This window comes from Artibeus jamaicensis, unplaced genomic scaffold, assembly GCF_021234435.1.
Source record: "Artibeus jamaicensis isolate MK-2021 breed Jamaican fruit bat unplaced genomic scaffold, CSHL_Jam_final scaffold_1019, whole genome shotgun sequence".
In the NCBI taxonomy this organism is placed as follows: domain Eukaryota; kingdom Metazoa; phylum Chordata; class Mammalia; order Chiroptera; family Phyllostomidae; genus Artibeus; species Artibeus jamaicensis.
Window position 1 is genome coordinate 2,159,636 of NW_026522025.1, and position 24,598 is coordinate 2,184,233.

The 24,598-nt window shown below is 35.7% G+C and overlaps 1 protein-coding gene across 1 annotated transcript in view; it reads right to left on the reverse strand.

Moving 5' to 3' along the window:
- The window catches only part of FAF1 (Fas associated factor 1), a 410,524-nt gene that overhangs the window by 336,980 nt on the left and 48,946 nt on the right, over positions 1-24,598 (reverse strand). Inside the window, exon 2 of the mRNA XM_053655563.1 lies at positions 13,140-13,208. Coding sequence (XP_053511538.1) covers positions 13,140-13,208 — 69 coding nt within the window. The remainder of the gene's footprint in view (positions 1-13,139; positions 13,209-24,598) is intronic.

The following is a 24,598-nucleotide window of genomic DNA, read 5'->3' on the forward strand; positions in this document are numbered from 1 at the left end:
AAATTGCAAAGCATATGAAAAGGCCTTAAAAAGCACATTCGTAAGGGACAAGTAATGACCAGAAACAGACTCAGGTAGGATATAGACATTAGACCTGGCAAGGAATTTTAAATGACTATGACTAATATGTTAAAGGCTCTAGTAGAAAAAATGGACAACACATAAGACAAATGGGTAGTTTCGGCAGAGAGATAGAAACTATGCTAGAAATAATAAACAATAACAGAAATAAAGAATATCTTCAACATACTTATCAGCAGAACTGACATAATCAAGGAAAGAACCAGAGAGCTTGAACATAGGACTACAGAAATTACTAAAACCTAAAACATATAGTAGGAAAAAGATGAGGAAAAAAACCAACAGAAAATACAAAAGGTGTAAGACAAAATAAAACTCTTTAATATAGTATACACAGCTAGAAAGATAGAAGAGAAATAGAAAAGAACAGATAAAAAATAATAGCCAAGAATTTTAAAAACCAATTAAAGAGAAGTGGTAATTTGTAATGTTATATGAATCTAGTCTCAATATTTAAAAATCTTCAAAACCCCAGATCCAAGAACACCAAGCAAGTCTGCACATGTGCACATGCCCCACGCACTCTAAGGCAGATCACATATGAACTGAGAAACAAATACAAAAAGAAAATATTAAAAGTAGGCAGAGGGGTTAAAAAGATTACATTCAGATGAACACATATAAGACTAGCAACAGACTTCTCTCCAGAAACCATTCGAGCCAGAAGATGAGAGTGACATCATTAAAGTGCTAATGGAGGCCCCAGTTGGTGTGGCTCAATGGACTGAGCATGGGCCTGAGAACCAAACCACAGTTCGATTCCCAGTCAGGGCACACGCCTGGGTTGCAGGCCAGTTCCCAGCAGGGGACACATGAGAGGCAACCATACATTGATATTTCTCTCCCTCTCTCCTTCCCTTCCCCTCTAAAAATAAGTAAGTAAATAAATAAATAAAATCTAAAGTACTAGAGGAAAACTAACCCCCCAAAAGTCAACCCAAAATTCCATACCCATTGAAAGTTCTTTCAAAAATGAAGAAATATTTTCTCAGACAAACGAAAAACTGTGAGAATTTATTGCCAACAAATCTACTCTACAAGAACTATTAAAGAAAGTAGTTCAGGCAGAAGGAATATGATACCAGAGAAAAACATAAATTTATACCAACAAATGAAACAATTGAACGTAAAAGAAAATTATTTCTGGCTCACATTTCATTTCTCTAAAAGATAATTATTTGAAGCGAAAAAAAACCAGCAAAATATTGTGTTTATAGACTATGCAAAACTAAAACACATGCCAACAAGAGTACAAAATGGGTGCAAAAAAAATGGAACTACTAAAAAGCTGTAGGGCCATCACACTATACATAAAGCAGTATATTACTTAAATGTGGATTCTGATTGTTTAATGTTTATATTGTATAACCTATTGTCAACTACTAAGAAACAATTTTATAAGACATAGTGATAGATTAAGAGAGGAGATAAAATTAGTGGGCAAAAATTTTGAGAAAAATAGGATATTTTTATTGTCTCTACATATCTTCCCACAAGACATTTACTAATTTCATAAGGAAAAACAGTAATTTCAGTGGAAAAACTTGAAAGACATCACCGTTACTGTGTGTCCAAGGTAATACCACCAGTAATGAGACATTTTGACCACATGCATGTTCTGTTACACTGAGAAAGGCACAAAAGCACACCTGTGATACTCCTGCCAAGAATGATTAAGCTTAGTGTATCATGCAGGAGAAAACATCAGACAAATCCAAACTCAGGAATATGCTACCAAATACCTGATCAGCACTGATTCTGCCACTCCCCCCCAAGTGTCATGGTCATGCAACAAAGAAAACTAAGGAATTATCACAGATTGGAGGAGGTGGTAAAGATAGGAAAACTAAAGGCATTGTGGATCTTAGGTTAGATCCTGAACCCCAAAAGTGTATTAATAGAAAGCTTAGTGATAGTCAAATAAAGTCTATATTTATTTATTAGTTCCATGCCAATAGTACAAAAGTGCTTTTGCATTATAATAGTGTTGTACCCAAACTAGGAAGAGTACTTTACCAATTGTACTGTAGTTATTCAAGATGTTAACATTAGAAGTTTGATGAAGAGTTATTAAGAACTCAACTATTTTGCAACAACTCAACTATTTTGCAACTCTTCTGCAATTCCTTAACATTTTAAAATATGCTCATGTTCTAAACATGCTGTTATCAGTCATTATACATTTTTTTAAATATTCGTTCTCTGTGCATTAAACAGATTACTAAAACAATAATCCAAAAATTCCAGCCTAGAATTTGTGAGAGTGCTATTGGACTTGCCGTGTCAACTACAATGCAGACCTCTAACTATAGAGACTACTGGCCTCTAGAATTATACCTCAATTTTGAAACTAAGAAGATAATAAACATCTCTGTTTAAAAATCAAAATGCAAACATGTTGGTAATAATGTGGCAATACATCAAAACTCTTCAAACAGTTGCAAATACATCTACACAGCTGCTAGCAATGAATTTATTAAAGGTACCATGTTATACATTTTCCCAGCTATATCTGTGAATCAAACTGTATGCTTACACATAAAGCATTTTCTTACATACCCTAGCTGAAAGTCATTTTAATTCTTTCAACAAGTGTAAGAGACGGGGGACAGGGAGGGAGAGAAGGAGGGATGAACAAACAATGTAGCAAAGGCTAAATGTTAAAAGAACAGTGCCACATTAAGGAATACAAAGAGATGAGGCTGTTAGGCCTTAAAGTAAGAATAAAATCTGGATGGGCAACAGAAGGGAGGAGAAGGAATCCATGGGAAACCTATAAAGCAAACGTCCAGCAGTAGGAATACATTTGGTATGCTTGAGATTACAGGCTAATCTGGCTGTATTAAGTCAGACAACCTCCTGAGTTATGGAAGCTCATTCATAATGAAGAGGCAGGGTTAAATTATAAGAGGGCTTTTAACATTAAGCTGAGGAATTTCCAGACAAGATGGAGGTATAAGTAAACACCACTTACCTCCTCACACACACACAGCAAAATTACAACTAATCTACAGAACAACCATTATTCAGAAGCAGAAACCAAGGTGAATGGAAGCCCTACAACTATGGAAATAAAGAAGAACCCACATCAAGACTGGTAGGAGGAGCAGATGCATGGAATGGGCTGTCCCACACCCACCATGTGGTGGATAACAATAAGGAGGGATATCTCGGGAGCAAGGGGTTCAAGCCCCACACTAGGCAACCCAGACTCCAGGTTCCAGAGCCAAGATAAATTCCCATAACTTCCGTCTGTAAAAAACAGTAGGGATTGAGGATGTGGAAGACAGAAACTCCTGGAGTCCCAGGCAGTTCCTCTTAAAGGGCCCATTCACAGAGTTACTTAGACTCACTCCCTCTGAGCTCCAGCATGGGAGCAGTAGACTAAAAGCCATCAGGAACATACAGGAAGGAACAGAAGTGTCTGGCATCAGGGCAAGAGCTGGGGGGCAGCTTTCTCCCTGACAGAAATACTTGCAGAAGCCACTGTTCCTTTTCTGAGCCTTCTATCCACAGAGCTGGCAGGCAGGTACCATATCTGAGACTCTATCAACCTGGCTCACATGTTTGCCCCACCCTGAGAACTTCCTGAGGCTACACCCCACCCAACCTGCAGGCCCACCCAAGCTGTTTCTAGTTGTCTTTCCATACAAATGGCTTATCTAGGTTCATGCTTCAAATTTTCCTAAATTCTCTCAAACAAGCAGCATCAATGTGGCCCATACTTCTCGGTAAGTATCTCTGGCTCAGCACTAATAGCAGCTGCCCTTGGTTCCCAGCTTGGCCTCACTTGGGAACCTCCAAGCCCAGCACAAATAGCAGCCATCTGCAGATCACTTTGTAGCTAATGCTGGGTGGCCCTAGACAGAACACGGGCAGCGGCCAACCTTGGCCTGCACATCCCAGGAGACCTCAGAGCCCGAGTAACCAGTGGACAGCTACAGATCACATCAAAGTACCACCACCCAACCACCTCCACAGTGACACACACAAGAGGTGGACTCAGCAGGCACCAGAGCCCTGCTGAAGTAAGTCCTGTTCTGTGGAGTGGGCCCCTGCACAGCTGATCCTTCACGGTGGTCACAGCCAGTCTTTGCAGCTGCCTGGCCTGGGTAAATTCCTCCCATTGACCTGCCAATAGTAATCAAGGTTCAGCTACGAAAGGTGTACATCGTGCACATGGCAGGCGCACCTTGAGTATCCACCCTGGGTGATAGGGGAGGCTGTGCTACTGGACCCGACAGGACACCTACCACATTAGGCCACTCTACTGAGCCAGGAACTCATAGCAGCTCTACCTAATTTATAGGAACAAACAAAGGGAAGCTGCCAAAATGTGGAGACAAAGAAACATGGCCCAAAGGAAAGAACAAAAACCACACTCCAGAAAAAGAAGTAAACAAAATGGAGAAAAGCAATCTACTAGATGCAGAGATCAAAACACTGGTTTAAAAGTTGCTCAATGAACTTAGAGGAAGAACAGATGAACTCAGAACTTCAACAGCATAAAAAAAGACATGGAAGTCATAAAAAAGAGGAAGTCAGGAATTAAGGATACACTAACTGAAATGAAGAACAATTTATAGGGAATCAACAGTAGAGGATGAAGGTGAAAATCAAATTAGCAATTTGGAATATAAGGAAGCAAAAAAACCAATTAGATATCAACAAGAAAAAAGAACCCTCCAAAATGAGGATAGTGTAAGGAGCCTCTGGGACAACTTCAAGCGTACCAACATTCACATTATGGGGGTGCCAGAAGGAGAAGAGAGGCAGCAAAAATATATGAAAAAATAATGATATGAAACTTCCCGAACTTGGTGAAGGAAACAGACATACAAGTCTAGGAAACACAGAATCCCAAACAAGATGAACTCAAAGAGGGCCATCCCAAAGCACATACAACTAAAATGCCAAAGGTTAATACAAAGAGAGAATCTGAAAAGTAGTTCATTACCTACATATCCAGAACCCCCATTAGACTGTCTGCTGACTTCTCAAAAGAAACTTTGCAGGCTAGAAGGATTGGCAAGAAATATTCAAAGTGATGAAAAGCGAGAACCTATAACCAGGATTACTCTACCCAGCCAAGTATCATTTAGAATTGAAAGACAGATAAAGAACTTCATAGACAAAACACTAAAGGAGTACATCACCAGCAAACCAGCATTATATGAAATGTGAAAGGTTCTTTAAGAAGAAATAAAAAATATGAACAATAAAATGGCAACAAATACATATCTATCAACAATTGAATCTAAAAAACTAAATAAACAAGCAGAACAGAAACAGAATTATAGATACGGACAACATTTTTATGGCTGCCCGATGGGAGGGGTATTTAGCTGAAAAAAGTGAAGGGATTGAAAAGTACAAATTGGTGGTTACAGACTAGCCATGGGGAAGTAAAGTACAGCAAAGGGAATATCACAGCCATGACCCATGGACGTGGACAACAGTGTGGACTACCTGAGGGAGTGGGGGCGGCTAGGGAGAGGGAGGCTAAGGGGGAAAAATTGGGACAACTGTCATAGCATAAACAATAAAATGTAATTCAAATAAAAATTTTTTAAACCACAAAGCTAAGGAAGATGGTCCAAATTCTACAACAGAGGCATTCATAGAACAACTCCACTGTTCAGTTTCCTGTAATCAGAGTTAAAGCAGACAAAGCATAGTTGATCTTAGAGTATTCTGGATCTAAAGAACTATGGAACTATGTTACCACTATTAACCATGTGCTAGGATTTTAAGCTTGACTATGAGTTTTTTAAGACACAGAGCAAGTATGTGTTTGAGAGAAACCTGTACTCAAGAGAAAGAAGTGCTAGACAAGTACACCAAAAATATAAACAAAATTACTAGAACATCAAATTAAACAAAATATAAACCAAACAAAATCCACAACTAGATTATTAAAAGAGAATTATACTGCTGAGAGTAGATCCTAAGCATCCTCACCTCAAAAATATTTTGTAATAAAAGAAAATGAAATATAAAACTTTTTATGTGAACATTTTAATTCCCATTTTACCTAAAGATAGCATTGTAACTAAAATTTTAAAGAAATTATATTACCATTAGGTAGCAAAAATTTTTAACTGTCAGTACGAATATAAAGAATTATAAAAACAGGAGTTTAAACTGCCATATTTTTTTTTCCAAGCACACACTGATTTATGTCAGCTGGTCCTTGAAACCAGCAGGAGGAACTGCAAGTCATCACATTTACAGGTGTGCTAAACCACTAGCTTTGCTGCAGTTGTTTTGTTTAAACCACTTCCAGTAATAGAAATAAATTAGTTAAATAGCATAGCAATGCAACTTGTTGAAAATAAAGCCATTTTTTTAAATCAAACTAACTGTAGGTTTGCATGGTTTGTAATTTTGAAGATCAAATTGCATCTGATTAAACTGAACAATTTTAAAAACAAAACCATTAAAAAAACATTTAAACTTAAATGTTCAAGTCATAAGTAGCATATATTATTACTTATTTCAGAATTAGCATAAAGCCTTTTAGCTCAGTTTCACAACAGTGAGCTGACTCTTTACAATTTAATTTATATGGTTTAATGTGTTCTAAAACATAGGCTAGATAAGTAGTACTCAAAATCAAAAACAATAAATATTAGTCACATTTCCAAATTTCATTTAAACCCTGAGTACATCATTTCCTGCTAGATGACTAACACCTAGATTTTTACTGTCTTAAAGCTTCTAAAATTTTATCTACCATAGGTTTTCATAAAAGAAGAGATATTTGGTTCATATAGTAATTTTAGAACTACATTATATTTTAAGGAAAAATAACACAACATATGAAACAAAATCCAATGAAAAACTAAGCAGAAAGTCAAGCTGCAGTCAGAGAAAAAAATGTGGACCTCAAACAGTTCTGACTGGAACTGTTTAGTAAACTGATAATTTCATGTTTGTAAAAATGTAAGTTTTCCTTTGAAATACAGAAAACTATTCTCTATACCCACTTAACTACATTTTAAGCAGCAAGTCTTTTATCACACAAAATTTTCTCCTGACAGGCAGAACTGATGAAAAATTTCAAATAGCTGAGGTTATATAAAGAGCTTTTTTTATGGCAGAATGGCACACCCAGAAATAAACAGAAGGGGGAAAAAATCTTGTGAGATGCTTGGAAAAAAATTACAAAGGAAAGGGCTTGTTTGTGAAGATATTTCTCCAAAGGCAACAATAGGTAGAGACGTCTAAATTTTATTAATGAGATAAAGAAATCAGCCCAATCCGATTCCTTTGGTGTCTGGGTTATCCTCCCTCTTCCTCAAACCTTGATTGCCAGATAAGGAACGATAATAACACTAAGAGTCAGAAGTCTTAGCAATAACAACTTTTCAAATATCCAAATGACAAGAGAAAGAAAAATAGACTTAAAAATAAATGTACTAATAAAATCAATCAGTGAAATAAGCATTTTATTAAGCAGTTACCATGTGCCAAGACGAAATTAATAAGAAAAACAATTTCTTTACTCTAGAATCTTATAGTATAGTTAACAAAGCATAAACATACTTAAAGTACCACTATGTAACTGTACCAAGAGCTCTTTCACTTGACAACTTAAATGAATTGTGAGTGATAGGAGGAAAAACACAGAAGTTGGGAGAATAGACTGGTGGTTGCAAGAGAGGAGGGGGTTTGAGGGCTGGGCAAAAAGGTGAAGGGATTAAGAAGTACAAATTGGTAGTTACAAAATAGTCACAGGGGTGTAAGGTACAGCATAGGGAATACAGACAATAATACTGTGACAACTATCTATGGTGCCAGATGAATACTTGAAGTAACAGGGGATCACTTTGTAAAGTATACGATTTTCTAACCACCAAAAATAATACAATATTTTATGTAAACTGCTACTAAAAAATTAAATTTAAAGAAATATATGTCCTAGCTGGCTAAAACATAGAAGTCCATAGAATAACACACTGAATACAGAAAATCTAATAATTTGAAACTGTAATTTTTAAAGCAATGGAAGACTTTATGGACTGACAGATCTGGGTTCAAAAATCACAGTTTTACCCCTTATCAGTGGTGTGGGAAGGGATAATTTACTTAATGTCATTGGACCTCAGTTTCTTATTATAAAATAACGATAATGCCTACTTTTTCACTTTCTGGTGCCAATGTAAAGATTAAATGAAATAATGCAGGTCAACACTTGATATGATACCTAGTACAAAGTAGAACCTCCATAAAAAGGGAACACAGTAAAGGTAGGATGGTGGTCAAATTACAAATTAAGAAATTGAAAAATTCTGTAAAATAATGGGCTTATAGTCCCTTAAAAACAAGGGATACAAAGAAGGCTATATCAAAGGAGGACAAACTGATATGATGAGATATTCCTTCACAGTAACTTCTCTTTTGTCATAGCAAGGATCGTGCAAACATTAGCCAGTGTCTAATGGCCACTGATGAAGGGCAGCACTCAATACTTGGCTGCTTTTGGAGGGTGACAGAGACTCATTATGTCACTGGTTAAACTAGTTCATTCATAAAACTGCAGGTGTTCATAGCACTGTATAAAGTGGAAAAGCGGAGCACATTCTAGGAACTCTATAGCCACATCCTGAGTAGGGTAGTAGAAGAAACTGTTCTAAGGAATTTTAGGCTAATCATTAAGATACATTTCTACAAAAATGAAAATTAGTGGAATGAAAATCTTTTAAAGCACCTAAATAAATCTTAAAATGAGATGGATAATGTGCATGATAATTTTCCTTGGGTTTAAGTCTTCAAAGGTGTTTATGACTTTATTATAAGTTTCTATTAGGACATTATCCTTCAAGACTAGAAATTTCAGTAATAAACCAAAAATAGAGGCTGATTTGTTTCATTTTTGCCTTAAGTTGGAACACGTAGTAAAAGAAAAATATAAGTCCTCTGAATAGAGTCTTTCTTCAACAAAGTAGCTATGTCAGCAGAGGCAGCAAACCAGAGCAGTATTTGAGTACAAAGTTCAAAAATCATTTCCTAAGATCACAGACTACTTAAAATATAGTATGGTTAGATTAATGTGTACTTTTACTTTATTTCTCTTAGCATTGGGTTACCAAGTATACGTCAGATATCTTTCTCTGCATCTCCTAGAGTTCACTGAAAATTTTAATTAACTGAGGGAATTTCATATACACAGACATATATAAAAGACCACCTGTTTGCCCTGGCCGGGTGGCTAGTTAACTAAAGTGTCAACCTACACCAAAGGGTTGCAGGCTCAATCCTGGTCAGGACACATAACTAGGTTGTGGGATATTTCCCTGTCAGGGGTCACGTGGGAGGCAACTGACTGATGTTTTTCTCACTCGCTTTCTCTCTCCCCATCCCCCAGCCATTCCTCTCTCTCTAAAATCAACTACATATATATAATCTCCATCCTCGGGTGATGTAAAAATAAAAAAACTGGAAAAGGAAAAAAAGACCACATGTCTTATCAATGTTTCAGCACTGGTTCTCAATGTCTGGCACCACATATCATACATCTATTTATGGCCCCAATGTATAATGTCTAGAATAAATTACATTATAAGCACTTGGTATTGAAAGAATGAGTTTTCTAATCTTAAATTCAAAACAATTCCAGACTGTGGTGTGTAACTCACATTCCTCTACACTTCTGTAGCAAAATGTGCACAGAAACACAGGAGCAGAAATCTAACTAACATGTACAGAAAATTTTAAATGCAGACAAGTCTTAGGTTAAAAACTCAAATTACATGAACTGTTCCATAAGACCTGTAAAATACAGAGAAGTAATCATTACAATATAGAAAGACAAAGTATCAAAATATAATGCACAGGCAAAATATAGAAAACACAAGATAAAAAAATTCCATGATCCTAATAAAGTTTGAACTAGTAATGTGATATTTAAAATATTTTTATTGTTTAAAATTACAATGTAAGTACAGTATAAAAACAGGAGAAATGAGAAAACTTAGAGAGAAAGTTAGGTACACAGTACAGCAAATCTTTACTATAGATAAAAGTGGATTACTTGGAGTGAAAAGCCAGCTAGGACATATATTTCAAAAGAAAACTAAAACTTTAAGGTTGTGAAAGATAGCCTGATGCTTTTGCTGAGGCCAAATACAATGTAAGATCGCATTTCTGCAAAAATACAGCACCAGTGTTTCTAACCCAAGTTCTATTACCATATTTTCCAGAATCAATTAACTCAGAAGTAGTTGGAGAGCACTTGTACCACTCAATTATTTAACACGATATGGACAAATTCTCCCTCTGCAATGCTCTAATAATAGATTGGAATGAGAAAATATCCAGAACCAACAAACATTTTAACCTTCAAAACTAATAAACATAAACTAATAGGAAGCAGATAAATAATTACCTGCTCCATTCCCATAAATGGTAATTCTCACATCAAAGATCTGTAGTCCATTATGCTGAGTCCAAAGACTCCCTTTACTCTATTCCCTATCCCTCTCACCCATACTGTGCAAGAGTGGATTTGTGGCATTTTTAACCTCACCCAATAATTTACATCAGCCTCTCTGTAAATATTTCCTAAAACTATACAATCTAAATAAACCAATTCTTGTTACTGCAAAAGAAGCTTCAAGACAAGAAACGTGGGGACATCATTCCATATGAGTTGCTTCCTTCTCCCCACATCATGCTTTATCAGAGTACAGCCCGGTGGTAGAAGCATGGCTTTGGAGGTAGGCTATACAAATATTTGTAAATTTTTAAAAGTGTCAGAATATTTTTTAAAACATAAGGAATAAGGAAGCACTGGTTTAATGAATAGGCAATCCCGAAATGTATATAATTGATACAAATGTACGAGCATCCTAGAAGGCAATTTAACTATAAGTATCTAAATACTTAAGTGTATGTATACAATTTGACTCAGATATTCAATTATGAATAAATTTATTCAATATCTTCTAGAAAAATAATAGGTTCAGCATGCAAGGATGCATGTGACAAATGTTTCCTACATTAATGTATAAAACAGCAAAATAATGCAAAATTCTTAATGTCTACTGATGGGTAAAATTAGTATGCTCCAGCCAAACCATGAAATAACATATAAACATTACACAAACATTTTTAACAATGATGAACTGTCACATTTCCTTGGATAGAAAAATATTCATGATAGGTTGTTATGTGAAAAATGCAGATCACAAAACAGGAAAACAGAACAATCTCATTAGTATAAAACATTTTAATCACATAATCAAGAGAAAATACCGTGGAATAATTGTTGAACAATTACTAAGTGAGGGGATTAAAGGTGATTATTAATTGCTTCTTTGTTAATGCTCTATTCTCATTTCATTACAATAAGCATTATTACTTTTACAAGCTGAAAATAAATGTTTTTTATATTTTGAGTAACAGTAGTAAATCCACACAAAGCACAGAGATCACTGATAGTTGATTATGTAAGTCCATGTATGGACTTGAATATATCTACATATCTAATCTTAACTCCATAAGTATATGCCTCAAGTTTAGACTTTTAAAAATTAGTACTTCTTCTAAATTGCAATTTAGACTTTTTTAAAAGGCAATGAGGGACATCTATGTCATCCCAATACAACCAATACTGCTCTAAATTGTCATACATTTTTTAGTTAGCTTTGCAACTGTAAATAAATTACAATTTTGCAAATGTACAGGGCACACTGGGCCTTGCCTTCGAGTTCCTGCCACCTCCCCAAACCCACCTACCAAAACTAAACCACTTTTATAATAAACTGCCTGAAGTTCATAAGGGAGTTCATAATTTCACAGCGGAACGTCACTTCTTTAACAACTTTAGAAAGGAATAATCATCAATGAAGTCCACAGGAACTGAGGAGGAAACATCAAATAGAGCTATTCAGACAAGTCTGACTATTCTCTTCTTCCAAGTATCTCCATCACAATACTACAGGGAAGATAAACCTTAATACACACAGTAATATAAAAGTTTAAAAATTATTTAAATTGCACATAAGAATTCATAATTTAGTATTTTAATACTGACCTAACTATGAGCTTTATACTAAAAATATAACATTTAGATTTTATTCAGTCAAATTAGAGTTAGACAATTAGAGAGTTACAATATAATGAAACAACTGTAAGAATATAGACATTCTGCCCTGATTGGTGTAGCTCAATGGATTGAGGGCGGGGTACAAACCAAAGGGTGGTTGGTTTGATTCCCAGTCAGGGCACATGGCTGGGTTGCAGCCCAGGTCCCTAGTGCGGGCCAAATGAGAGGCAACCACACACCAATGTTTCTCCCCCTCTCTTTCTCCCTCCCTCTCTCTCTAAAAATAAATAAAGAAAATATTAAATATATATATATATACACACACACACACACACACATTCAAGAATTCATAAATTTTGGGCCCTGGCTGGTGTGGCTCAGTGGGGCGGGCATTGTTCTGTGGACAGAAAGGTCACCAGTTCGATTCCCAATTAGGGCACATGCCTGGATTGCAGGCCAGGTCCCCAGTTAGTCAGATGCAAGAGGCAAACAATCAATGTTTCTCTCCCTCTGTTTCTCCCTCCCTTCCCCTTTAAACAAATAAAAATTTTTTTAATTCATAAAATTTGATTAGTGGTCAGATACACAAAAAAGGTACTTGAATAAGTCAGAGAAATACAAATATTGTACGATCTCACTTATACCTACAGTCAAAAGAAAATCAAAACTACAGAAACACAGTAGATTGGTGATGGGCAAGGGGCAATGAACAAAGGTACAAACCTCCACTTACAAGTTCTGGGGATATAATCCACAGTACGGTGACTATAGTTAACAATACTTTATTGTACTCATTTACCTACCTGAAAGCTGCTAAGAGAATAAATCTTAAAAGTTCTCACCACACAAAAAAAGTAATTATGTGAGGTGATGGATGTGTTAACTAACCTTATTATAATCACAAGATATCCATATATCAAATCACCACATTGTACACCTTAAACTTACATAATATTATGTCAATTATAGCTCAATGAAGCTGGAAAAAGTTTTGAAAAGTACTTACCACTAAGTCCCAGTTATTCTGTTCAAGCAGTGTAATAGCTTCATCAATATTTTCAATGCCAGTACATGCCTGGAAACAAAGAAATAAGAATTTTTATATAAAATTTTGGGAATGGGGAGGTTAATTAATCTTAAAAATGTACATAGAATAATGAATAATTTAAGTCTGAATAAGTGTATCAATTAAGCCAAGACACTAAAAGCCTAGCACTTCTGAGCATTTCATACATATGACTTGAAAATTGCTGACTAGTGGGTTGACCAAAAAGACTTACGTTTTTCCTGTACAACAATTCCAGTAGTGCTTATTTGTCTTTAACGGTCATATCAGTGTACATTTAATAAATGATCAAAATTGGTGAATTTCTGTGTAGCCATTTTAATATTAAAGATGGAAGAAAATAAGTAACTTTTGCCTTTATTATTTCAAGAGAGGTAAAAACACAACTGATCCACAAAAAAGATTTGTGTAGTGTGTGGAAAAGGATCTGTGACTGAGGATGGAATGTGTCAAAAGTGGTCTGCGAAGTTTCTTGGTCCTATTGACATTTTGGCTAAATGATTCTTTGCTGTGGGGCTGTCTGATGTAGTGGAAGATGTTTAGCAGCACCCCTGGCCTCTACCCACTAGAAGCCAATAGCAGGAGATAACCAATAAACTCAAAATATTCCAATTTTAATTTATTTTATGGGAATAACCATAATGTCTTTTATTTTATGGAAAAAGTCCTTTATTTTATGGAAAAAAGCCATTCAGACATTTTGGCCAAACCAATACAAAGTAAATTACATTACCATGAAATGAAAGGCAATAAAATAAAGCTGAAAAAGAAAGTATGTTAAATGTTGAGTTTTAGAGCCCAGATAATCTCTAGATCTCTAACTGCCCAGAAGAATTTTTAATAAAAAGTTTCTGATGAACAGCCTTATGTTAAATAAATGAATATACCTACCTTGCACCTTATGTAAAATAATAATCCATCCCTTGTTTCTTATACAAACATTAACTCAAAATAAATAACAGACTAAAGTAAAAACAAAACTTCTAGATCTGTGCTAATATGGTAGCCAATAGACACGAGTGACTACTGAGCCCCTGAAATGTGTCTCAACTGTATTAAGATGTGCTGTATTAAATATACACCAAACAGAACTTAGTACAAAAATAAAAATGTAAGGTATCTCATTAACAATATTTCTACTGACTACATGTTGAAACAACATTCTGAAATACTAGCTTAAATAAAACTATTTAAGTTAACTACACTTTTGTAAAAATGTGGATACTAAAACTTTTAAATTACTGGTACATGTATGACTTCCATTCTATTCATAATGCTGTTCTAGAAAAAAAAGATAGGAAAAAGTCTTTGTGATTTGTAGATACAACAGCAAAAGTACAATTAAAAAAACTGACAAAATGGACTTGACTAAAATTAAGAATTGCTCTTTGAAAGATACTGTTGAGAAGATAAAAGCCACATAATAGGAGAAAATACCTGCAAACCATGTCTAACAGAGGACAAATAACCAGAATATAAGAAAAATTCTCAAAACCCAATTTAAATAAATTATAAATAGTGAAAGATTTTAACTGAAACTATCCAGCCCAATGTGGTTCAGTGGGTTGAACAGCATTCCACAAACCGAAAGGTCACCAGTTTGATTCTCCATCAGGGCACATGGATGGCTTGCAGGCCAGGTCCTGGGTTGAGGATGTGCAAGAGGCAAACCATCGATGTTTCTCTCCCACACTGATATTTCTCTCCCTTTCTTTCTCCCTCTTTTGCCCTCCCTCTAAAAATAAATTTTAAAAAAAGACTGACAGAAACTTCACCAAAGATGTGCAGATGAGAATAAGCACATTAAAAAATGCTCATTATCCTCAGTCATTAGAGAAGTGCTAAAACAATCACAGAAAGATGCTACTTCCATACATTAGAATGACTAAAATCCAAAATACTGACAATATCAAGTGATGGTAAGGATGCAGAAGAATTGGAACTCTCATACATTGCTGGTGAGGATGCAAAATGATATAGCCATCATGGAAAACAGGCTAAAGTTTCTTAGAAAGTTAGGACACAGAAATCCTGCTCCTACGTACTTATCCAAAGGAAATGAAAACTCATATTAACATAAAAATTATACATGAATATTTATAAGGGTGTTGTTTATAATCACTGAAAACATAAGACATTCCAGAGTTTCTTCAACTGTACAGTCATATAATAGAAAACTACTCAGCAATAATAATGAACAAATTACTGATAATACAAAACAATGTGAATAAATCTCAAATGCATTATGTGAAAGCCACACTCAAAGGTTACATACTGTATGATTCCATTTACGTGACATTCTAGAAATGGCAAAATTATAACAACAAAGAGAATATTAGTATTACCAGGGGACTAGGGTGAGAATAGGGGTTGATTACAAGAACCAAAAAGAAATTTTGAAGTGTAAGGTAATAGTTTGAATCCTGAACACCACAAAAAAAAAAAAGTCAAACAAGACATTAAAACAATGCAACTTCATTTTAAGCTAAATGAAGAGGTAGGGATAATCCAAAGGCTTCAAAATACCAATAAAAACTTGTCAGAACAGTTAGGACAGGGCAGAAGTTGCACAGAACAAAGTGGAGATAAAAACTACAGAGAAAGCACAGCAAACACTCAAAGCAACTATCAGAAAGTGTAAGCAAAAATACACTTCCTCAATGACATCACAACGTCCTTCAAAAAGGGGGTGTTGGTGAAGAAAGTATTACCAAGAGCCCTACCTTCTATAGAAAAAAACAAAAAATTAAGCAAAAATCACCAGAATCAAATTTGTTGGAACTCTGAAATCAAACAGTTTGTTTATGTCAACCAAGAAATACCGAAACAAGAAAAGGTAAGTTAAAAACAGTGTGTGAAAGCTCTACCTCATTTTCATTTTCCCTTCCCACTCTTGGCTTAGGGTCAACAGTTGGTCCCAGGTCCCTGGTTCTAAGGCAGCAGAGGAGACTCTGTTTTCCAGAAACTTGTGTTAGTCAGTTGTGACCTATGTAGGGGCTACCTGAAGGACTAACTCCAGGCACTCCCCTTTCTTTCATCAACTTGAACTTTCTTGGGGTAAAGAAGCAGCTATACAGAGGGCATTCTTCAAAAACATTTTAAGGCAAATAAAAAACCCACTACAATACGTTAAAATATTACAGTTCAGGCAAACAATATACATGACAAAAATCTGAAAGAAAAGCAAGGAAGAGTGTTTCTTTGGGAAATCAGGGCATTGAAAAAGACTTTGGAAACTTGGAAGGCCATGCGCATATCCAAGCTAGAATACCCACTCAGAGAAGACTCTATAAAATTCCTGGTTCATTTCTAGGCTCAGCACAGGCAAGAGCTGAAGGCTAAGATAGTGTTATAAATAGCCTAGCTAAGCATTAGAGTGCCTCAACATACAGCCAGCCTGCAAAACCTGGAAATATTTTTTCTGTCTTCATTTTCTTCTCATTTCTATTTTTTTTACTCCAGATGTTCAAAGAAATTTCTCTCATAATACTAGCAGATCACAGCTAAATAAAAAGTGATCTCAGAAACTGTCATGTGCTAAATGTTTGTGTAGTCTCTCCAAAATTTAAATGTTGGAGCCCTAAGCCCCAGTGTGATGGTAGGGGGAGGTAGGGCCATTGGGAGATAATTAGTTTTAGATTAGGTTGTGACGGTGGGGCCCTCAAAATGGATTACTGTCCCTTATAAGAGACACCAGAGACATTGTGCATGCTGGCATGAGCACTCTCTCACCCTCCCTTCCCCTGCCCACCCCCATGTGAGAACAAAGCAAGAGAGTGGCCATCAGCAAGTCAAAAAGAGAATTCTCACCAGAAACCAAACATACTGGCACCCTGACCTCAGACTTCCAGCCTTGAGAACTGTGAGAAAAATTAAGCTCTATTCTATCACATTTTGTTATGGTAACCCAGGCAGACTAAGACACAGACCACTCATTACCAAAAAAATTATAAAAACTGTTTAGGCAAGCTATTAAACAGATAACTACAACTCACATAAAGCAACAAAACCAACCATAAGGAGGAGGAAGAATCTAATCTCCAGAGTTATGATGTTAATACTTAAAATATCCACTCCCCCCCAAAAAAAAATTGTGAAGCATGGCAAGAAAGAAATACGGTCTATTCAAAGGAAAAATTAACAGACACTGTGAAAAAAACAAACATCAGACTTACTAGACAAAGACTTTCAATCACTATCTTAAATATACTCAAAGAGCTCAAAGATACCATAAACAACAAAGAGCTAATAAAAGCAGGAGGACAATGCATCAACAAATAAAAATCTGAATAGAAAAAACTAATTACTTTTAATGGAACCAGAAATTCTGGAACTAAAACATACAATAAAATGAAATGAAAAATCAACCACAGCATTTCAATAGCAACAACAGATAGGCGGGAAAAAATTCAGAGATTTTAACAAAGTAAAAAATTATAACTTCCAAAAAAGACAATACAGAAAGGAAGTTTTCAGAAATTTATTACATACAAATTCTACCAAATGGTGAAAAATCACTAGATCCTGGTTACTTTATTAAAACTCTAAAGATTCTGTTTTTTGTCTACATTGTAAACTCTTTGGGGAAAGGAAGAATCAACTGAAGAATCAAAATGGCTGCAAAGATTGATAGCATGTATCACGCATTCTTAGCAAATGCAAAGACAGTGAAATGCACATCAAGAATAGTGTTAAGTTTTAAAATTAAAATCTGATTTGAAAAAACAAAACAAAATTGTTGAACCTGAGGAACACAGAGTACTTGAGAATGAGAACAGTGAGAGTATGCTGTTGCTGTACACATGATATACCTGACAGGAGCTTATGTTTACTCAGAAAAAAATCCATATATAACAGTCAAAACCATCATGTTATGAGACTGCTATATAGAGTAACTCGACAATAAGCATAATAGCAAATAAATAGTGAAGGATGTTTCTTTTCCAAATTCTAAAGCTAGTTGTATTCATCAGTGATTAATGCAGGTTTCAATAAAGGCAATTGCTCATTTTTTCAGTCTGTCAAGTCACACCTTTTTAAAATGGCATTTGATAGATTTGTTCAATTTTCTGTTCTGATTACACTGAAAGGAAGAAAAAGGCTTAAATTTACCAATTCCATTCTGAACAAGATACTTATGTAAACAAGTGTTCTCATCATTATTAAATTAAAAACATTCAGAAACAGTTACAAAGTAGGATATGAAACTGCAGCTTTTTGCTACTAAACCAAATACTCATGATTTATTTCTTTTGGGCAAAACACTACACCATTTGTTGCAACAAATAAATTTTTAAGGTGGTTATTTGCATTCTATTGGTTTAGTTTTAATTTGTAAATGTTTTAGCTTTTATTGTTATGTGAGAACTATAACCATAAAGTTTAAACCTACTTTTATGTTAGTATAAATATAAGAAATATAAAATTAAAATATATTAAGTTAAAAAAATTCAATGAAAATTATCTGGTCTGAAAAACAAAATAAATAAATAAACAGTTTAAGAAATATGCAGGATCCCACCAAGTGTACCAACACACCCAAAACAGGGAGTCCCGGAAGAAGATATGAACAGAACGAATATTTCAAGAAATAAGTGAAAACTACCCAAGTTTGATAAAAGCAAGAACTGCATATTCAAGAAGATTCAAAAGGTTTCAAGACAAATAAATACGCAGATATCCATATCAAAACATATTATAATCAACCTACCATGAAAATAGCAAGAGAAACATATTTCACGTATAAGGGATCCTCAATAAGATTAATACCTAATTTCTCATCAGAGGTTATAAAGGTCAGAAGGCAATTGGATTACATACTCAGATTGCTAAATGAAAAAATACCTGGAAACAAACAAACAAAAAAAAAAAAACCCTGTCCTTCAAAACTGAAAGAAAAATTAAGACATTACGAGATAAACAAAAGCTGAAACAGGCTGTCGCTATGAGGTCTAAGTTACAAGAAATGATAAAGGGAGTCCATCCGAGGAAACGAAAGGACAACAGACAGTAAGTGACTGGAAGCCATACAAAGAAATTAAGAACAACAATAAAGATAAATACAAAAGTCATTATTACTGTACTTTGTAACTCTACTTGTCTTCTATATTATTTAAGAGACAAATGCATAATATAATAATTATACATTGATGTTCATGGGCTCATAATATATAAAGATGTGATATATGATATATACATATCACGTCTATATATAATATATATCACATAATATATAAAGTTGTGATAACAACATAAGGGTTAGAGATGGAGCTGTATAGAACAGAGTTTTTGTGTACTATTGAAACTAAACTGATATTAATTGAAAAAATAAATTGTTATAAAATGAAGAACTTATTTGTAGTCCTTAGAATAACTATAATAACTAAAATGATATAGAAAAGAAAATGAGAAAGGAATCAAAATATAGTAACAAAAAAGTCGATTAAACACAAAAGAACAATAATGGAAGAAAATGGGAGAGGGGAATATGATATATATAAAACAAATAGTAAGATGGTAGAACTAAATGCTTCCTTACCAGTAATTATTTTAAGTGTAAATGGATTAAACTCTCCAAATAAAAAGCAAATTTCAACAAATTTTAAAAGAATAAAGCCATATAAGATTTTTTAAAACATTGTATTGTCGTTCTATTATACTTGTCTCAATTGACCCCCTTTGCCCTCCTCCACCCAATCCATTGCCCACTCCCACAGTCAGTCCCCACACTGTTGTCCATGTCTATGGAACATTTATACATGTTCTTTAAACAGTCCCTTCCCCTTCCTTCTACCATTATCCCCCTCGCCCTTCCCCTCTGGTCACTGTCATACTGTTCCATGTTTCCATGCCTCTGGTTCTACTGTGCTCATCTGTCTTTGTCCATTAGGTTCCCCTTATAAGTGAGATCATATGGTATATGTCTTTCACTGAATAGCTTATTTCACTTAGCATAATGCTCTCCAGTTCCATCCGTGCTGTTGCAAAAAATAAAGATACTTCTTCCTTTCTGCTGTGTAGTGTTCCATTGTGTAAATGTACCACACTTTTTTGATCCACTCATTTACTGATGGGCACTTAGGTTGCTTCCAGCACTTGGCTATTTGTAAATTGTGCTTATGAACATAAGGGTGCATAGGTCCTTTTGAATTAGAGTTTCAGAATTCTTAGGGTATATTCCCAGCAGTGGAACTGCTGGGTCAAAAGGCAGTACTATTTTAAATTTTTTGAGGAAATTCCATACTGTTTCCACAGTGGCCATGCCAGTTGCACTCCCACCAACAGTGCACTAGGGTTCCCTTTTCTCCACATCCTTGCAGGACTTATTTGTTGATTTGTTAATGATGGCCATTCTGACCAGTGGGAAGTGGTATCTCACCGTGGTTTGAATTTGTGTATGTGACGTTAAGCATTCTTTCATATGTCTATGTGCCTTCTGTATGCCCCCCCTTGAAGAAGTGTCTGTTCAGGTCCTTTGCCCATTTTTTAAATTGGATTATTTGTCTTCCTGGTGTTGACTTGTATGAGTTCTTTACATATTTTAGAGATCAAACCCTTCTCTGGAGAGGTATCATTGGAAAATATGTTCACATACAGTTGAATCCCTTTTCATTTTTCTGATGTTTTCTTTAGCTATGCAGAAGCTTTTCACTATGTCTTCGTCTCACTTGTTTATTTTTTCATTTATCTGCCTTGACCTACAAAAATATGGGCAAAAATATTGCTGTGCGGGATATCTGATATTTTACTACCTATGTTTTCCTCTAGGATTCTTAGGGTGTCACGAATTATATTTTAGTCTTTCCCATGTTGAGTTTCTTCTGTTGTATGGTATAAGTTGGTGTCCTATTTCATTTGTTTACATATACCTGTCCAGATCTCCCAAAACCATTAATTGAAGAGGCTATTTTCACTCATTTTATGCTCCTGCTCCCTTTCTTAAATTTAATTGACCACAGAGACACAGGTTTATTTCTGGGCTCTCTACTCTGTTCCACTGATCTGTGTCTATTCTTGTGCCATGCCCAGACTGTTTTTGATTACAGTGGCTTTGCAGTATAGCTTGATATCAGCTATTGTGATCCCTCCTACTTTGTTCTTCTTTCTCCAGAAGGCTGAGGCTATTCAGGGTTATTTTTGGCTCCATATAAATTTTTGAAATATTTGTTCTAGAACTGTGAAATATGGCATTGGTATTTTAATAGGGATTGCATGAATCTCTAGATTGTCGTATGGACATCTTAATGATGTAAAATTGTTCTAATCCATGAATATAGTGTATGCTTCCATTTATTTCTATCTTCCTCAATTTCTTTCTTCAGTGTTCTGTAGTTCTCCAAGTACAGGTTTTTTATCTCCTTGGTTAAGGTTATTCCTAGGTACTTTATTTTTGTTGTTGTTGCTACAATAAATGGGATTGTTTTTCCTAGTTCCCATTTCTAATATTTCATTGTTTGTGTACAAAAATGCCCTTGACTTCTGAATATTGACTTTGTCTCCTGCTATGTTGCCAAATTCATTTATTAGGTTGAGAAGTTTTTTGGTGGAGGCTATATGGTTTTCTATGTACACTATCATATCATCTGCAAACAATGATAGTTTTACTTCCTCCTTTCCAATTTCCAACTCTATGTCATTAAATTCTGCTCTGATCTTGATTATTTTCTTCCTTCTAATCACTCTGGGCTTTGCTGTTGTTCTTCTAGTTCTTGCAGATGTAGAACTAGGTTGTTTATTTGAGGTTTTTGTATCTTTTTTTAGGTAGGCTTGTATTGCTATGACTTTCCTCACATGACTGCCTTCACTGTGTCCCATAGGTTTTGGGCTGTTGTGTGTTCATTTTCATTTTTTTCTATAAACTTTTTGGTTTCTTCCTTGATCTTATTGTCAACCAATTCATTATTTAATAGCATCTAAATCAGTTTGCATGTATTTGGATGTTTTTGAGATTTTTCATTGAGATTGGTTTCTACTTTCAAGCCACTGGAATCCAACAAGATGCTCAATATGATTTCAATTTTCTTGAATTTACTGAGGCTTGTTTTGTGCCCTACCATGTGGCCTATCTTTGAAAATGTTCCATATGCATTTGAAAACACTGTGCATTTTGCTTCTTCCGGGTGAAAGGTTCTGTATATATAAATTAAGTCCATTTGACCTAGAGTGTTGGTAATACTACAATATCTTCCTTGATTCTTTGCTTGGGGATCTATCTATTGTTGTCACTGTGGTGTTCAAATCCCCTACGATGAATATGTTGTTGTTGATATCTTTCTTGAAGTCCTCCAGGAATTTCCTTATATATTTAGGTGCTCCTATGTTGGGTGCATATATGTTTATGAGGGCTGTATTACTCCCTTAAGTATTATGTAGTGTCCTTCTTTGTCTATTTTCATGGGGTTTTTTAAATATATATTTTATTGATTATGCTATTACAGTTGTCCCATTTCCCCCCTTTATTCCCCTCTGCCCTGCACACCCCTTCCACCCACATTCCCCCAATTCAGTTCATATCCATGGGTCATAAATAAGTTCTTTGATTTCTACATTTCTTATACTATTCTGAACCTCCCCCTGTATTTTCTACCTACCATTTATGCTACTTATTCTCTGTAACTTTTCCCCCTCCCCTACCCTCCCACTCCCCCACTGATAACCATCCATGTGATCTCCATTTCTGTGATTCTGTTCCTGTTCTACACTTGCTTAGTTTGTTTTGGGTTCTTTTTTTTTAGGTTCAGTTGTTAATAACTGTGAGTTCATTGTCATTTTAGTGTTCATATTTTTTATCTTCTTTTTCTTAGGTAAGTCCCTTTAATATTTCATACAGTAAGAGCTAGGTGATGATGAACTCCTCTAACTTGACCTTATCTGGGAAGCACTTTATCTGCCCTTCCATTCTAAATGAAAGTTTTGCTGGATAGAGCAATCTTGGATATAGGTCCTTTGCCTTTCATGACTTGGAATACTTCTTTCCAGCCCCTTCTTGTCTGTAAGGTTTCTGTTGAGAAATCAGCTGACAGTCTGATGGGAACTCCTTTGTAGGTGACTGTCCCCGTAGCTCTTGTTGCTTCTAGGATTCTCTCCATTTTAATCTTGGCTAATGTAATTATGATGTGCCTTGGTGTGTTCCTCCTTGGGTCCAACTTCTTTGGGACTCTCTGAGCTTCCTGGACTTCCTGAAAATCCATTTCCTTTTCCAGATTGGGGAAGTTGTCCTTCATGATTTGTTCAAATAAGTTTTCAGTTTTTTGTTCTTTCTCTCCTCCTTCTGGCACCCGTATAATTCAGTTGTTGGAATATTTAAAGATATTCTGGAGGTTCCTAAGCCTCTCCTCATTTTTTTGAATTCTTGTTTCTTCATTCTGTTCTAGTTGAATGTTTCTTTCTTCCTTCTGCTCCAAACCATTGATCTGAGTCCTGGTTTCCTTCCCATCACTGTTGGTTCCCCGTAGATTTTTCTTTATTTCACATAATGTGACCTTCATTGCTGCCTGCGTCTGTTTTATGCTGTTGAAGTACCCAATGAGTTCCTGGAGCATCCTGATAACCAGTGTTACTGTGAACTGTGCATCTGATAGTCTGGCTATCTCTTCGTCACTTAGTCGTATTTTTTCTGGAGCTTTGAACTGTTCTCTCATTTGGGCAATTTTCTTGTTTGTTTGTTTGGGCATGCCTGTTATGTAGTAAAGGGTGGAGCCTTAGGTATTCACCAGGGTGAGGCAACCCAGTAGCTGGGTTGTGACGCCATATGTGGGGGAGGGTCCAAGAGGGAATAACACCACTTGCTGTGGGCTCTGCCAGTTTTCAGTCACTTCCTTGGCTACACACAATCAAATTGGGCCTTTCTGGTGCTGATTCCTAGATGGGTGGGTTTGTATACATTCTAGGACCCTGTGGATCTCTCCAATGAACTCTCCTGTGAGGCTGGGAGTTTCTCCCAATGCCACCTCAACCTCCACATGTGTTTTCAGTCAGAGGCTTTGAGGCTTTATTTCCCAACACTGGAACCCTGGGTTGTGCCATCTGTATTGCTCCGTAGTTGTTCCTCCCAGTATATCTGCATGCAAATGTGGGACTGCCAAGCCTGCAAGCCACAGCCTCACACAGTCTGCCAGCCACTGCCTTGCCTGCCTGCGGTTTCCAGGCACTGCCTTGCCACTAGTCCTCTCTACCCTCGGTTCCTATCTCCACCCCTGTCTGGATGAATGTTTCTTTTTTAACTCCCTGGTTGCCGGACTTCCGTACAGTTCAATTTTCTGTCATTTATGGTTGTTTTTTTGTCTTTAAACTTGTTGTTGTCCTTGTTTTGATTGTGGGAGGAGATACAGTGTGTCTACACCTCCATCTTGCCTGGAAGTCATGCCTTTTTTTTTTTTTTTTTTTTTATTTGGTTACTT